Consider the following 13924-nt stretch of genomic DNA (forward strand, 5'->3'; position numbering starts at 1 on the left):
TATATCTAGATGCCCACCATCCTCTTGTCTCCCTCAGAGCCCCGGCCCTGAAAAGGCCCCGAACAAATCCAAAGAAGCGTCGTCAGTCCTGCTCCACACAGACACTCTACCAGACGGGAGCTTTGCTGGGCTGCTGGAGAGGGACACGGACACACAGCAGAGACACACACTAAACGGAGTGGTCTCTCCACCCAGGCTCCCCTCGGCTCGACAAGCCTCTCTCCCCGACGCCCCCAACAGCTCAGGAATGTCTGGACTCCACAGGCCGCTTTCTGACCCGGGGCTTCCAGGACAGTAGGCCTCCGTCCACTGGAGCTCTTCTCTCAAGCTTGACTCAGGGTCTATGAAAGAGACTGAATATGCAAAGGAAAACAAACTGTAGACTTTCTTCCATTCCTTTACAGAACAATCTCCATGCCCTCGCTCTTCCCACTCTCTGATTTCTGATGTATAAAGTCCATTTATACAGAGGTATTTCTACACTATATTATTTAAATATGTAAGGTCATCACCTCCTGTGTACATACTTGTATTAGAACACTGCCAGCAACATGAGGCACCTAACGTGCTTTTTCTAAAAGAGATGCATGATCATGTTTTCTTTTGTGGCATGTTCCTCACACACACACACCAACACTAAGCAGGCAATCAGCTGTGACCATGGCATGCTTACAGACTACTGTAACTAGAAAGTCTCATTTTCTATGACTCTTCCCTCTTCAAAAGGACAAAGCTACTTGAAACTTTTTCTGAGGCATTTCTATACAGAGATCTGTCTGTTTATTTAGTGTGCCTACTGTACATGACTTTGCCACATCAGACGAAAAATTCTTCACATCTTCAGTTCAACAAAACAGAGTGTAATCATAGTGTGTGTAAAGTTTGCGGATATCCCATAGCACAAAAATACTTTTGTCTTTGAGAGCAATAATGAAGAAACAAACATAATCAATCTTGGTATATTTCTAGAGTTTAATATGTTCTGGAGATAGTTTTATACAACCTGAGCGAAGAAAAAAATCCTCTTTGAACAATATCAATACCTTCACACGTTTCCATGTAAATCTTCAAGACAACAAAATTAATGCTTAAAGTTGTGGATTTAGTAGACTTGAACACATAGAATTACCATATAACTACCTTCATCATATCGATATTACATTAGCATGATTGTGGGTTTGTAGTTGCAGTCAAAACTTGTAAGGCGCATTGATGTTCAGGCAGTTTGGGGACTGAATGTACATTTATGTCACAGAACAAACCCAATTAGGTATTGTTTGAGGTTGTGTGTCCCCCCCTGCTTTCCAGCATAGCAAACCATCAAGTGACTCCCACCATCCGAACCAATGTGACAGTGCCACCAATCACAGTACTACAGTCGTTTTTTGCAGTGGTGATCCTGACATTTTAGAACTTTCTATGCCACCAATAAGTTGCTGTATGTATATTTTTGACTAATCAGATGTTTAAACTACCCATGAAAAACTTTTGTCACTGAAAAAAACAGTTGTAGAGATTATTACAATCGCTCAAACTGCCATGACATAATGTTCTCTACAAATGTATGTAAAGACCTGACTGCTCAACAGGAAGTAACATCCTGAATCTTCTCCGCCGATGGAGGGAACTGCTATAAACCCACAGGATAGTTTTTGGTTGCATGCTTTAAGTCTTCCATTATCTTCTTAAAAATGACAATTTCTTCAATACAAAATTCATATTAAACAAAGTATCATCAGAAAAATTAAAACATTCAAAACTAAAAAAAAATGTCATGTTTCGGGCCGAGCCCTTAGCTCAGTCCTCAATAGCCTTAGCTTTCTAAGCCTGCTGTAGCCTTTAAAAACCCCATCAATCCATTGCAACTGAAACCCGCTTCTCTACCGCCACAGATGTAAATGTACCGGACCGTTTTAGGCTGAACTGCATGAACAAAATGAATTAGTCATTTTAGTTTTCTATCAACACAAACTCCAACACAAGCTCATGTATTGCATGGAGACTGGACTTGACTAAATTATAAAAAGGTCTCAATCAGCTGCGTGTGACATGTATTTATACGCATCACTCATCCAGAGAGATTTGAAAATAAGGGTTAGGCCTATTTTTCTAAAACTAAAGTATTTAATTTGCCATTATTTTTCTATGTACTCTTTCTTTGTTCTTAAAAACTCCCTGATGTTAGAGTGGTGTTGACTGCTGATGGGAAGATGACAAATGCAATGCATAGCCTCTCAATGTAGCAAGCAACACTTCAAGCTGTGTGCTTAATTGACTGTACACTGTCAAACGGTTGTTTTGATTTGATATATTGCACATTGATTTTCATATCATTTCTTTATTGACTTTTCCCCCTTAAACTTTAATAGTGTGTTGAAAGGCAACATGTTACAGTTTTCTTTGATAAGCTTTCTTTCTGGAGCACAGATGTAGAACAAAATTTGCTAGCCCCTTAACATGTCCACGTCCTGCGCCTGAAGAGGTGTCTACTGAACTTTCATGGGAATTGCAAACTTTTGCACATAGATTAGAAGGAAAAAAAACGTGCTGTACTGGATATAAATGTCACTTTTTAAATCTAGTGCTGTTCACAATTGTTTTTATGCATTTTTTAAATGTTTGCCACTGTATTTTATACAATGCAACACTTAACAGCTAATTTGAATGTTTCCGTTCTTAACTATATTTAAAGAAATTAAATATGTTGTGTAAATAGACTGGGGGAAAACATGCGCAATTGTATAAATTAATAAAACAGAATGCATACTGATTAAGAAGTGTTTATTGAGTAACAAAATACGATCTTTACAACATAAATGGTGATGTGCAGAGGTTGACTTCACTGCAATCCATTCAAGTGCAAAACTGTGTATAAACTGAAAAAAAAACTAAAAGCTGCAAAATCTCAGGCATATGAACATACTGTAGCTATATGAAAATACTTTAATATTTCTGCATCATTAATAACAGGTATCAGAGTACGTCTCTATAAGCTCACAGTCACTTTGGCATGTTATCAAGTTAAACATCAATTGTATTATGCATCTATGCTCTAATGTAGTTAAGTTCTTTGAAACAAAAGTTTTCCTGAGCAAAAAATTATGCACGAGAAAAAATAGAATAGCATACATGTATATAGCTCAGTGTAAAAGTAAGTCAAACATCCTGATGATTTAAATGGTTTTAATATATTAGGAGTGTATATTCAGAGATTGTAATGGCACAATAGGTGTCTCACAGGTCAGAAGATCCTTACAGTTTATGTTCACTTTGCACTGGCAAAGTTTCATTCCAAAATGAGACTCAGACGCATATTAAACAAACTAGTACAAGACTAATTCCTCCACTGTTTCCCGCTAGTAAATTTGTTGCGTTTACAACAAATTATGTTGTCTAAATTGTCTGATCTGTTCGCAACTTTTATTTTTGAAAGACAAATCCTACACATTAGGACTTTACAAGACACAGAAATGTAAAATATTCTCCTATGACATTTGATTATATTCCCCTCTAATGTGGATACATACTGTCAGCACGACCCTTTGTGACGTACAAGACAAAAAGCATTACAGCAAGCGTTACAAGCAGGGGTACTTTTCCCTTTGCGGCTCATGGCAACTCCATCTAACAAACATACATACTGGCCCCTCCCTTTATGAATTCCTGTGAGGCAGTGGTCCGGAGGCCACCACTGATTGGTTCGTAGAATTCCCTGGCCTCTTGGTGTGGGTCGCATGGCAACGCTCAGATGGCCATTGTGCACAAGATGAACTGGGGGAGGAGAGTGACAAAGGAAGTGGGTGTCAATCAAGAGTCAACACAACAGGAAATACTAGGTTGAGAGAGATGGACTCACGTCATCATACTGGAAGTTGACAGATCCCTGCTGCATGGTGTCTCTCCTTTTGAAGTTTTCTGTAACGGGAAGAAGGGAGTATTCCAATAAACATTATCTTTTTTACAACGCCGTGTGCACCGAGCCAAGGTAAACAGCACAGTGCGTCAGAGAAAACAAAGGCCATTTCAACAGTCTTTTCTTACCTGTGAGAGCTCGCAGTCTGACGCAGCAGGCCACGTAGTCGTCAAAGAAGATGCGTCCTGCTTTGTTGTAGCGCTTGATGATGGCATTCAGGGTCTGGGGGCTGACGCGGTAGCCTTTAGATAAAGCGCAGGGGAAAACATTTCACTTAGCTTTATTGTGGTGGCCTTGTGGTGAGCTATGAATGAAACCAGTTTCCTGTTGTGCTGAAGGTCAAAAAAGCAACATACTTGACATGACTGTAAAGCCATAATATAATATATAAAACTTCACTGGCAAATTATTGAAATGTCATACCACCAAAAAAAAGTAGAAATAAATATCCATCATGTTAGGGCTGTTACCCATAGAGTTGATGGCCTGGCTCATTTCGTGAGGTTCCACCGTTCCACTCCTGTCCTGGTCAAACATCATGAAGTTCTGCTTCCAGCCGTTGAGAGCGGCGAACAGGTCCTTGAACTCGTTGAAGCCCATCTTGCCCGTGAAGTCCCTCTAGTGGACGTTTGGTTAAGCTTTAAATCAACTGCAGACAATGATGAGAGCATCTGGTAAAGCTGGTTCGTTTTGTGAACCACGCCTACTGTAAACACATCTCAACAATGAGTATGAATGGAATGGGAGACAGGGATGGTGGACAATACACTCACATTAGAGTAGAGAAAACACAGTAGTATTTTTTTAGCTTAAAGGAATACTTCACCCATACTGAACCGGCGTTCTATCATAATAAAATCACTATTATAATATAATGAATGAGGTTTTTCTTCCCTCAGTCTTCCCTTGGCCCAGCTGTCCTGTTAATCCTAACCCTACGCGTGATGTCACACATAGGAAAATGTAGGGTTAGACAGTGAGACCATAAAACACTCTTTCTGCTTTTTCTCAGGCTTGGATGAACCGTTTTCTAAAATAGTTGCACGTATACTACATAGGATCTCAGAGTTCAATACACCTTCATATTTCCACCGGTGAAGTAGGTCTTTTACAATGGTAGAACGGAAAGGATACGTCAAGCATGGCGATCATGACTCTGCACGTCTCCAGGCTGAATGCTGGGAAGAGAGAGAGAAAAAAAAACTTAAAGCATTTTTATTCAAAGGAGAACATCAAAGTACTACTGTGATGGTCGGACACATCTAAACTGCAGTCATTTAAAAGAATGTAAAACCAAAATGTAAATAAAGGGACAGTAGCTGCACAACCTGCTTTCCTATCTCGGGGCATGTTCACTAACATCCTTAGATAAAGTGTTAAAGTTTGCTCCAGAGAAGTTAGCAAAAACTCTGAACACTCTTAAATATGACTTTAGTTTAAAGCCTTTAACACCTGCTTAAAATATATTTTTTTAAAGAGTGTTTGATGGCAGCTGAGTTAATAAGGATCCAATCAGCACCAGATATGTGACAATGTGTAGAATTGTCAAAGATATAGTGCTCGTTGTTTTATAACTTTCACATTCAACGACACACAAACTGGTCACCTGTCACTGTATAAAAGTGTGCGTATTAACAGTGGTTTAAGAGGACCTTACTCACTTCCCCTTGCTAACTTTTGCAAGTGCTGCACATCACTAATATTATGGTGGTTTCACAAACTGGAGCTTGCGCGTTGCAAATCTGGTGAAACAGACCTCAGCCATGGCATACTACTACTACCCAGCATGCACTGCATAGCTGCCAGGATACAACTCAAGACTGAATTCAACCTAACTGAGTGCTGTTAGATAACTCAAAGCAGTGTGGTGTTATTCAGTAGTCTTTAGTGGAAGGAAAGGGAGTCAGTGGACTTACGGGTGTAGCTGCCAGTGAAACCAGACTGGGTCAGACACCTCTGGAGTTCCTCTGCATCGATCTCACCGTCCTGTACACAGCAAAGGAGCGACAGTCAGTGGTGTGTGACTCTCAGAAGAATAGACAACATACTGAGCAGAATGGCCTGCTGCTCCAGTGTTACTTAATGAGAGCAAAGAAACACACACACACAAAAATCACCAAGTGTGTATGCCACCACTTAAGTACTGTGTGCTATATGCAGAGAGTCTGAAGCAACTTTAATGGCAAAAGGTCTCGGTTAAGTCATCTTTAATTAATAATTTGTCATTTAGATTTGGATGGATTGAACAAATGAATAGTTTTTCATTGAACCGTGCATTTTTCCGTGCCACGTCCAAAATCAAATTCCAACTCAGAATTCCCCCTTAGTTTCCATGACGATTTCATAATCTCATCTGAAAGGATTCAAGTTAAGGCAGAGCCCCGATATCCCTCAATCACCAGGCTTCATTAAAACCTGAAATGGAGGATTTCATGTTCTTGTCTGAACTTGAAATGTGGAAGTGAACGCAGGGGCTTTGTGATATTGGGCTATACAAATAAAACTGCGTGCAAGTGGCTTTTATAAAAGGCTACATGTAGATTAGAATATATTCAACTATTTGCTGTCCACACACGTACCTGGCCTGCGATGGCTGTGAAGTAGCCCCACATTGGGTCATTGGCGGCGGCCTGTGGCGGGGCGCCATACGCTCCCGGGTATCCTCCTCCATATCCCCCCTGGGGTGGAGCGCCGCCCATGTGCCCACCCATGTGCCCGGGCATGGGGCCTCCCATGTGCCCGGGCATGGGGCCTCCCATGTGCCCGGGCATGGGCCCTCCCATGTGCCCTCCTGGCATCCCCTGGGCCGGCATGCCTGGCATCGGACCCCCATACTATGGAGGGATCAGAGAGGAAAGACGGGATGTTAAGAACCAACCAATGCTCCTCCTCAATGAGTTCACACTTCAAGTCCTAAATGTTGTCAAAGTGTTCTAGAGGTTAGAGGATTAACATTTTATAACATTTTGGAAATATGACTATCTGTTAAATTAATGACAGATTCAAAGTCTGACCCCCAATGCACACATTACATAGAACACAAATGTATTCAATGTGGATATAATCATGATCGACAAACTTTCATACAACTATATCAATTGTAAAGAATATTTTTGAATATGAGAACATGCCAGTAAAACAGAAACAATTAAACATGCATCTAGTAGTAAAATACAACCAAGTTATAGGCCCATTACAAATGTTGGTTACCGTTTTATTCTTTAACTCATATGATATTTATGAAGACTATCCCAAACATAATACATCTCTTTGTGTTTCAATATGCAAAAGCATGCACACTTTGACATTCTATTGACTGGTGTCTGAATCGGATGCGAGGCAGCGCTGACCCCGCCGACCTTTGGAGGCCTGCTATTGGCTGATTCAGCGCTGGAAGGAGGGCGTTGAGGGGGTGTAGCCACAGTACAGAGTTATATATCTATTCAAAAACCTATAAGTGAAACTGCTTTTTAACTAGGGAAGTTCCTTAAGTTTATTAGCTTTATTCCAGACAATAAAATAAGAATAGTGTTTGACTTTGGTCCCTCAAATCAAGTAATGATTTCCAGGGTGAGTGCATTCACTCAAAGACATAGCTTAACAAGGGAATATTCCGTATAATATACCAATATCCAATATACGCATTCTGTATACCAAATACATTATAATAGTGTGGACGCTTTAAAGGGGCCTTTGCTAAACATATCCAACTGTGGGTCTAGCCTCCAATTTTATATTATATTGCAGTCTTGCATTGCTGTTATAGTGTTATTAATATTGTGTACCAAATATTTTTGCATAGACTATAACACATTATTTCGTATATTTTCTTTCTATATATAAATAGCTGTTCTAAAATTGAAGCATCTGTGCTTTCGAGGATCTTTAAAGTACCCAAGCCTTTTTCTGAATCTAATCTTCAGGAATTTCAATATCCCGGAAGACATTTTTCTTAGTTAGGACTCGGAGTCAATGTTTACTAAACTGGGAAGGATAATCGCGCTCATAATTTACAAATGACACAAGGAAAAAAATCACAATTAGCGGATACAGGAAGAAGTAACCTGGAAAAGCCCTTCTAGTTGTTGCGGTGCATTTCCGATAATTCACAACAGGCACCAGGCTAGCTAACTCTGCTAGCCAAAGTAGCCAGTTTATCACTATACACCAACTATTACTAGTCAATTACTTACCGCGCCGAAACCCGGATAAGCCATGTGGTGAAATAGATTAGTTTTAATACTTCCAAAAATGGATAGTTCGGGATTACTCTGTTTTACACGGCTGTAACTTCCGATAAGTCTGAAACAGTTGCTACATCACATCCGAGCTAGCCTGGCTCCGCCCGCCTACCTACTTCCGCTCAAATTTCATTTTCCCGGTAGTCTCCCGTACAAATGAAATGAAGTACGATGGTCTGGTTGGATCATGGGTTGGACCAGGCTACACCCGAGCTGGCTAAAGCTGTCAAAAATGCGTTGACTGATGCGCGGATAACCAATGGGATGAGGAAGATCGGTACAAGCCGGGGGGACTCAAATTGTGGAATGTAAGATATATGCTACTATGTAAAAATAAACATTAAAAAATTGACTAAGCTATTAACACATTTATGCACACTTTTCGACGAATCTTACCTTGGTAAGGTGGGCCAGCTTAACATTTGTAGGCCTACTTGCAATAAAGTGAAGAGTCCCTACTTTCCCAGTATTTTAACTTATCATTGAAGAATTTCCGGAAAATGTCCTCCAGGGACGTACGCTGTCTATGTTATATAAAGTTATATCGTAGCCTACTCATGACCATTTTAATCGCACAAATTGACTGTACAAATGCGTATACTCAACGAGTTGTCAATGAAGCCCAGTTAATGTGTCCTTAGCTTTTAAATGTTAGGTTAACTATTTTGGCTTGTCCTGCATGGCTTCCACTCACCACCTATGCTCACCACTAGATGGTGCGCTTGATACTTTTCCTCGTGCCATATAAACAAACCAAAAAGGATCACAACATAGATGCAAATCAGAGGGCTTAACATATACTGTACATATCAACACAAGTAGGAAATAAATACAAATACAAATTATATTTAAATTAAAAAGTGGGGGAAATTCATAATTTTCCACTGCACTTTCAGATCAGATCATATCTATCCTCACAAAGCAATTGATCAAACATGAAAAACTCACAAATGATGTATTTCTACGTACCAGGCAGTCATTTATCTGCAATAGGAACGTAGCCTACTCAAAGTTATAAAGTGAGAATATGCAGCCCTGTAAGTGATTTTAAAGGACCCACATTTGCACTATACTTCACCCCTCAGTGAAAAAAACCAAAAAGAAATCAGAGGAAATACACGAGAGGATGCATTAACTTACTTTCGAGCTCTGTGGTGTCTCAAGGCTCAGACCTAAGCAAACATCTGCTGTGGGAAGCAGAGGTGTCAACCGACTCCAACCACAAGAGCGTGCCAACACTCAGATAGCAAAACCCCGGCTGTAACGGTTAAGATTAGAGTGAGTGGTGCTGCAGGTTCATTTGGGGGAAAATACACTTGCAGCCATGAAGGTAAATATATCATCATACTCCTGTTAACATGTAGAAGTGTTATTTACTCACGTTGAAAGTGGTGGAAAGTAAAACCAATGTATATGTAATCAATTATTGTATTTCAGAACAATTCTGAGGTACTTGTTTTTTTAATTGAGTATATATTCAATATATATTACCCTGTACTTCTACTTCAGTACTTTGGAGGGAAATATTGTACTTTTATTAAGTTTTACTACTAAACAGATTTGGAAGTTATGCATAAAGAAAAATGCATGATAACTTCATAAAATACTATTCAATTGAAATAAAATACCTCAAAATTGTACTTAAGTGCATTATTTTTTTTGGTTTTATGCATATGCTGCTTTTTCCTTTGTTTCTTTGTTTTCTTTTGGTATTTGTTGTAGCCTATGTTCAACGGAATATACATTTAAAATAACAGAAGTAAAAGTAATGGCAGATTGGTTAAAGTGTCCGTCGGTACAGCCACATTCACACATCGCTATAGAGGATGTTAACAGACGCACTGACCCATTTTTCTAACAGCAGTGATTCCCCCTCACACACTTTTACCCACACAATATCTGTCGATATCAAGCCAAGAACGCCATTACAGCCCCGATACGTAACACCCATCTGTCCAATGCACCTCTGTTTATCCCTGTGAATAAACATTGGACGTTTTCTAAGAAACAGTCGGATGATTTTCAAGTGCAAATAGCCAGCATCCTTTGCAGGGCATGAACAGTATTGTGTGACGAACTACTACACGCTTAACCTCAGCTCCATTATTGTGCAACATTTGACTCAGTGTTGCCCTTGATCATGAAAATCACACAGAGACATTTGTATTAAAATATTGTTGCATATAAGAACCAAAGCAATGAGTCATGCATTAGCAATTTCCACACGTTATTCACTAAACTATTTCCCACATCATTGTAGATACAAGAAATAACCCACTAAGAAACAATTGTGCACACATTTTTAAAAAAAACAGTTCTTTCAGTCTCTGTAATGCATCAATGTATGCTTCCTTTCTTATTGACTTCCCCTGGGTTATTTTCCCTGACTCATCCCACTAACACTGCGTTTGTCCAATAAGGCCAAATGTGTTCATATCGACACCTATAAAGGATCTTAGTGTCACGTAAGAGAACTCTCTTCAAACAAGCCGTGCTGCATTAGGGGAGACATGCACTATATATCTGTTTGCTGAGGATGTCCGGTGTGAGGGGAACAAGTGCAGAATATGATGTCTATTCCTCATAAAGCCACAGCTTTGTATTTGTTAAGCTTTTAACAGGCTTTTAGCATTTATTTATTTTTTGTTGCGGTGACTGATCAGCACTTACAGTATGTACAAATAGGAAACACTTCCATCCTTTTGGCAACAAGGACTAAAATATACACCCTGCTCTGAAGTATACTTGATATGGTTTATCTAGTTGTGTGAGAGGGACTAAAAAACATACAATTTATTCTTGTGAAATTCTTATTCGAAAGTTGTTCCCTTCGAAATCCTTCACCTTCGTACCCCTCAGTCAGTGACACAATTCTCCCACTGCCTTCAGGAACTTGACGGAAACAGGAAGGCTATTAATGATTATTAGTATGTCAATACAGTGTTTGCAATGAATGGTATTTATGGCAGTCCTTTATTAGCCTTCTTCTCCCCTGTCATGTTATTGGTCATTCAATGTTTATGTGAAGTCATCTGAGGCCGCGGTGGTAAGGTATCACGTGAACCTAATTCAGGAACACAATAGGACCCATGAAACATAGAATAATAGACCTGAATTATAGGAAAATGTGCATATTTAATATTAATAATGGTAATTTACAAAAATAAATGTGATACATATTCATGTTTTAGCAGAAAGTGTAGCAAAAAGGTGTATTGGATGAGACTGAACTGTAGCAATATAGCAGTGAAGCTTATGTAGCTTCTCCTGAGCAGCACCCACAAGTGACTCACATAAAGTGTAAGAAAAGCAAAAGTACAAAAGAGTCGGAAAACTGACTCAATAAGGCAATTCGTACAGATGTATCAAAATGATCTATCGTTTGCCACCACAAGCTTCTCGTCACACCAGACCAAGTGATGCTGTAGCAGAAAAACTCGTATCAAATTGAGCAAGGGTGCATTTTATTACTCAAGAATTTAACTTTTACTTGTAAGAAGGACGAGGTTTGATTTCTTTGTTCCAAATGTATAGTCCGGCTTTAAGCTAGGTCGGCCATGGGTTCAAGAATCCTCTCCAGCTCCAGATGATTTGAAAAGATCTATAGGATTTTCTATTTATTTGGAAAATGTAACTGGAGCCTGGGATGGCCCTGACAGCTAACGGTGGATGTATGCTACGTGTATTATTACAGTATCGAATAGTATTATATTAGTCTGTTCAAACCTTTTCTTTTTTTTGGCCAAAGACATTCCTAATATTTTCCTTTTCATCACTTTGAAACAGTCACTTCTCCATATACAGTAGATGCTTGGTTTTGTTTACCTTTGATGTACTGTACATTTATGAGAGGAATTTGTTTTTGGCTTTCTGTCAAGCAGCTGGTCAGAGAGGCACCGCCTAAACATGTTTCATATAAGGGAAATGTCCATGCTATGCTATGCACTCAGTAAACAAAAAAAAAACTATGTGTTAGGTTTTTTTTGTGCTACCTAACACAGGTTTTTTTTTGTGCTACCTATGTGTTAGGTAGCACAAAAAAAACCTATGTAGTAGGTAACACAAAAAAAACCCTATATAGTAGGTAACACAAAAAGAAAACCTGTGTTACTACCTAACACATAGGTAGCACAAAAAAAACCTATGTGTTAGGTAGCACAAAAAAAACCTATGTAGTAGGTAGCACAAAAAAAACCCTATGTAGTAGGTAACACAAAAAAAAACTATGTAGTAGGTAACACATATCTATGTAGTAGGTATGTAGTAGCTACTACAATTTTGTGTACCTTATTGTAAAGTGTTACCCTTTAGTTACTTATTCACTTTAAACCTCTCGTTCACATGACTGTGTTGATGGGAAGTGCACATAGAATAAACACTTTTATTATAAGGGTGCAAAAAACATGCTAAACTAATGCAACACTAACAGTAATGGATCATCAATAAATGCAGGTTAACTCTGTGACTTCATACACTCAACCATATTTATATCATATGCCACCAAATGAACTGATACAGCAACATACAGTGGAGGAAATAAGTATTTGATCCCTCACCGATTTTGTAAGTTTGCCCACTTACAAAGAAAGCATTATGCTTTGGGGGTGTTTCCCTTCTAAGGGGACAGGTGGACTTCACTGCATCGAGGGAACTATGGATGGGGCCATGTACCATGAAATACTGGGTGACAACCTCTTTCTCTCAGCCAGGTCCGTAAAAATGGGTCGTGGATGGGTCTTCCAGCACGTCAATGACCCTAAAAATACAGTACAGCAAAGGCAACAAAGGAGTGGCTCAAGAAGAAGCACGTTAAGGTCATGGAGTGGCCTAGCCAGTCTCCGGACCTTAATCCAATAGATCTGGGGAGGGAACTGAAGCTCAAGCAACAGCCTCAAAACCTTAAAGATTAGGAGAGGATCTGCAAAGAGGAGTGGTCCAAATATCCTCCTGAGATGTGTGCAAACCATCAACTACAAGACACGTCTGACATCTGTACTTGCCAACAAAGGTTTCTCCACCAAGTACTAAGCAATGTTCTGATAGGGGTTCAAATACTTATTTCACTCAACGTAATGCAAAATAATTTCTATAATTTAATGTGATTTTCTGGATTTTCTTTTTGATATTCTGTCTATCACTGTTAAAATAAACCTAGCTTTAAAATTATAGACCGTTCATTTCATTGTAAGTGGGCAAACTTACAAAATCAGTGAGGGGACAAATACTTATTTCCTCCACTGTAGAAAATGGAATCAAACACCCATGGTGACTTTTAATACCTCATGTGGGTTGAGCTCTAAAAAGTCTTGATCTAATTAGTCTCCCGCGATGCAACTCTTTCCTGAAAACCTCAATGCTTTATGAAATCCAAAGCCTTTCAGACTCCATGCCTCCAGTTTGTCACAACGGGTTTCTGCGGAAAAAATATAAGAATTCTCAATCCCAAATCCTGATGACATCAGCATGACCTCATCACGGTGGAACTTGACAAAGCTTTTTTTTTGTTGTGCTACCTAACACATAGGTAGCACAAAAAAAAACCCTATGTGTTAGGTAGCACAAAAAAAAACCCTATCTGTTAGTTAGTTTTTTTTTTGTGCTACCTAACGTATAGGTTTTTTTTTGTGCTACCTATGTGTTAGGTAGCACAAAAAAACCTATGTAGTAGGTAACACAAAAAAAAACCCTATGTGTTAGGTTTTTTTTTGTGCTACCTAACAGGTTTTTTTTTTGTGCTACCTATGTGTTAGGTAGCACAAAAAAAACCTAT

The 13924-nt window shown here is 39.2% G+C and overlaps 2 protein-coding genes across 2 annotated transcripts in view; one reads left to right on the forward strand and one right to left on the reverse strand.

The window, feature by feature from the left end:
• The window catches only part of LOC307269708 (voltage-gated inwardly rectifying potassium channel KCNH7-like), a gene marked incomplete at both ends in the record, with an annotated part of 56704 nt that extends 56406 nt beyond the window's left edge, over positions 1-298 (forward strand). The window contains one exon of the mRNA XM_080052716.1: positions 38-298. Within this exon, the coding sequence (XP_079908842.1) occupies positions 38-298 (261 nt within the window). The remainder of the gene's footprint in view (positions 1-37) is intronic.
• A 2466-nt stretch (positions 299-2764) lies between these two features.
• On the reverse strand, positions 2765-8251 carry LOC307269706 (sorcin-like). Its single transcript, XM_080052714.1, has 8 exons — positions 8107-8251; positions 6493-6747; positions 5830-5899; positions 5048-5091; positions 4384-4531; positions 4042-4155; positions 3857-3915; positions 2765-3771 (listed from the first exon to the last, which is right to left on the reverse strand). Exons 1-8 carry the CDS (start codon positions 8128-8130, stop codon positions 3745-3747), a joined length of 741 nt encoding a protein of 246 aa, XP_079908840.1. The 5' UTR covers positions 8131-8251; the 3' UTR covers positions 2765-3744.
• Between the last annotated feature and the right edge of the window lie 5673 nt (positions 8252-13924).

The sequence above is a fragment of the Ammodytes marinus genome (genome assembly GCF_949987685.1).
Source record: "Ammodytes marinus genome assembly, chromosome: 24".
In the NCBI taxonomy this organism is placed as follows: domain Eukaryota; kingdom Metazoa; phylum Chordata; class Actinopteri; order Uranoscopiformes; family Ammodytidae; genus Ammodytes; species Ammodytes marinus.

Coding starts and splice junctions, on each gene's coding strand:
- LOC307269706 (XM_080052714.1), bottom strand. CDS start 8,130: ATGGCTTATCCGGGTTTCGGCGCG. Junction 6,748..8,106: donor CTTATCCGGGTTTCGGCGCG/GTAAGTAATTGA, acceptor ATCCCTCCATAG/TATGGGGGTCCGATGCCAGG. Junction 5,900..6,492: donor TCACAGCCATCGCAGGCCAG/GTACGTGTGTGG, acceptor TGCTGTGTACAG/GACGGTGAGATCGATGCAGA.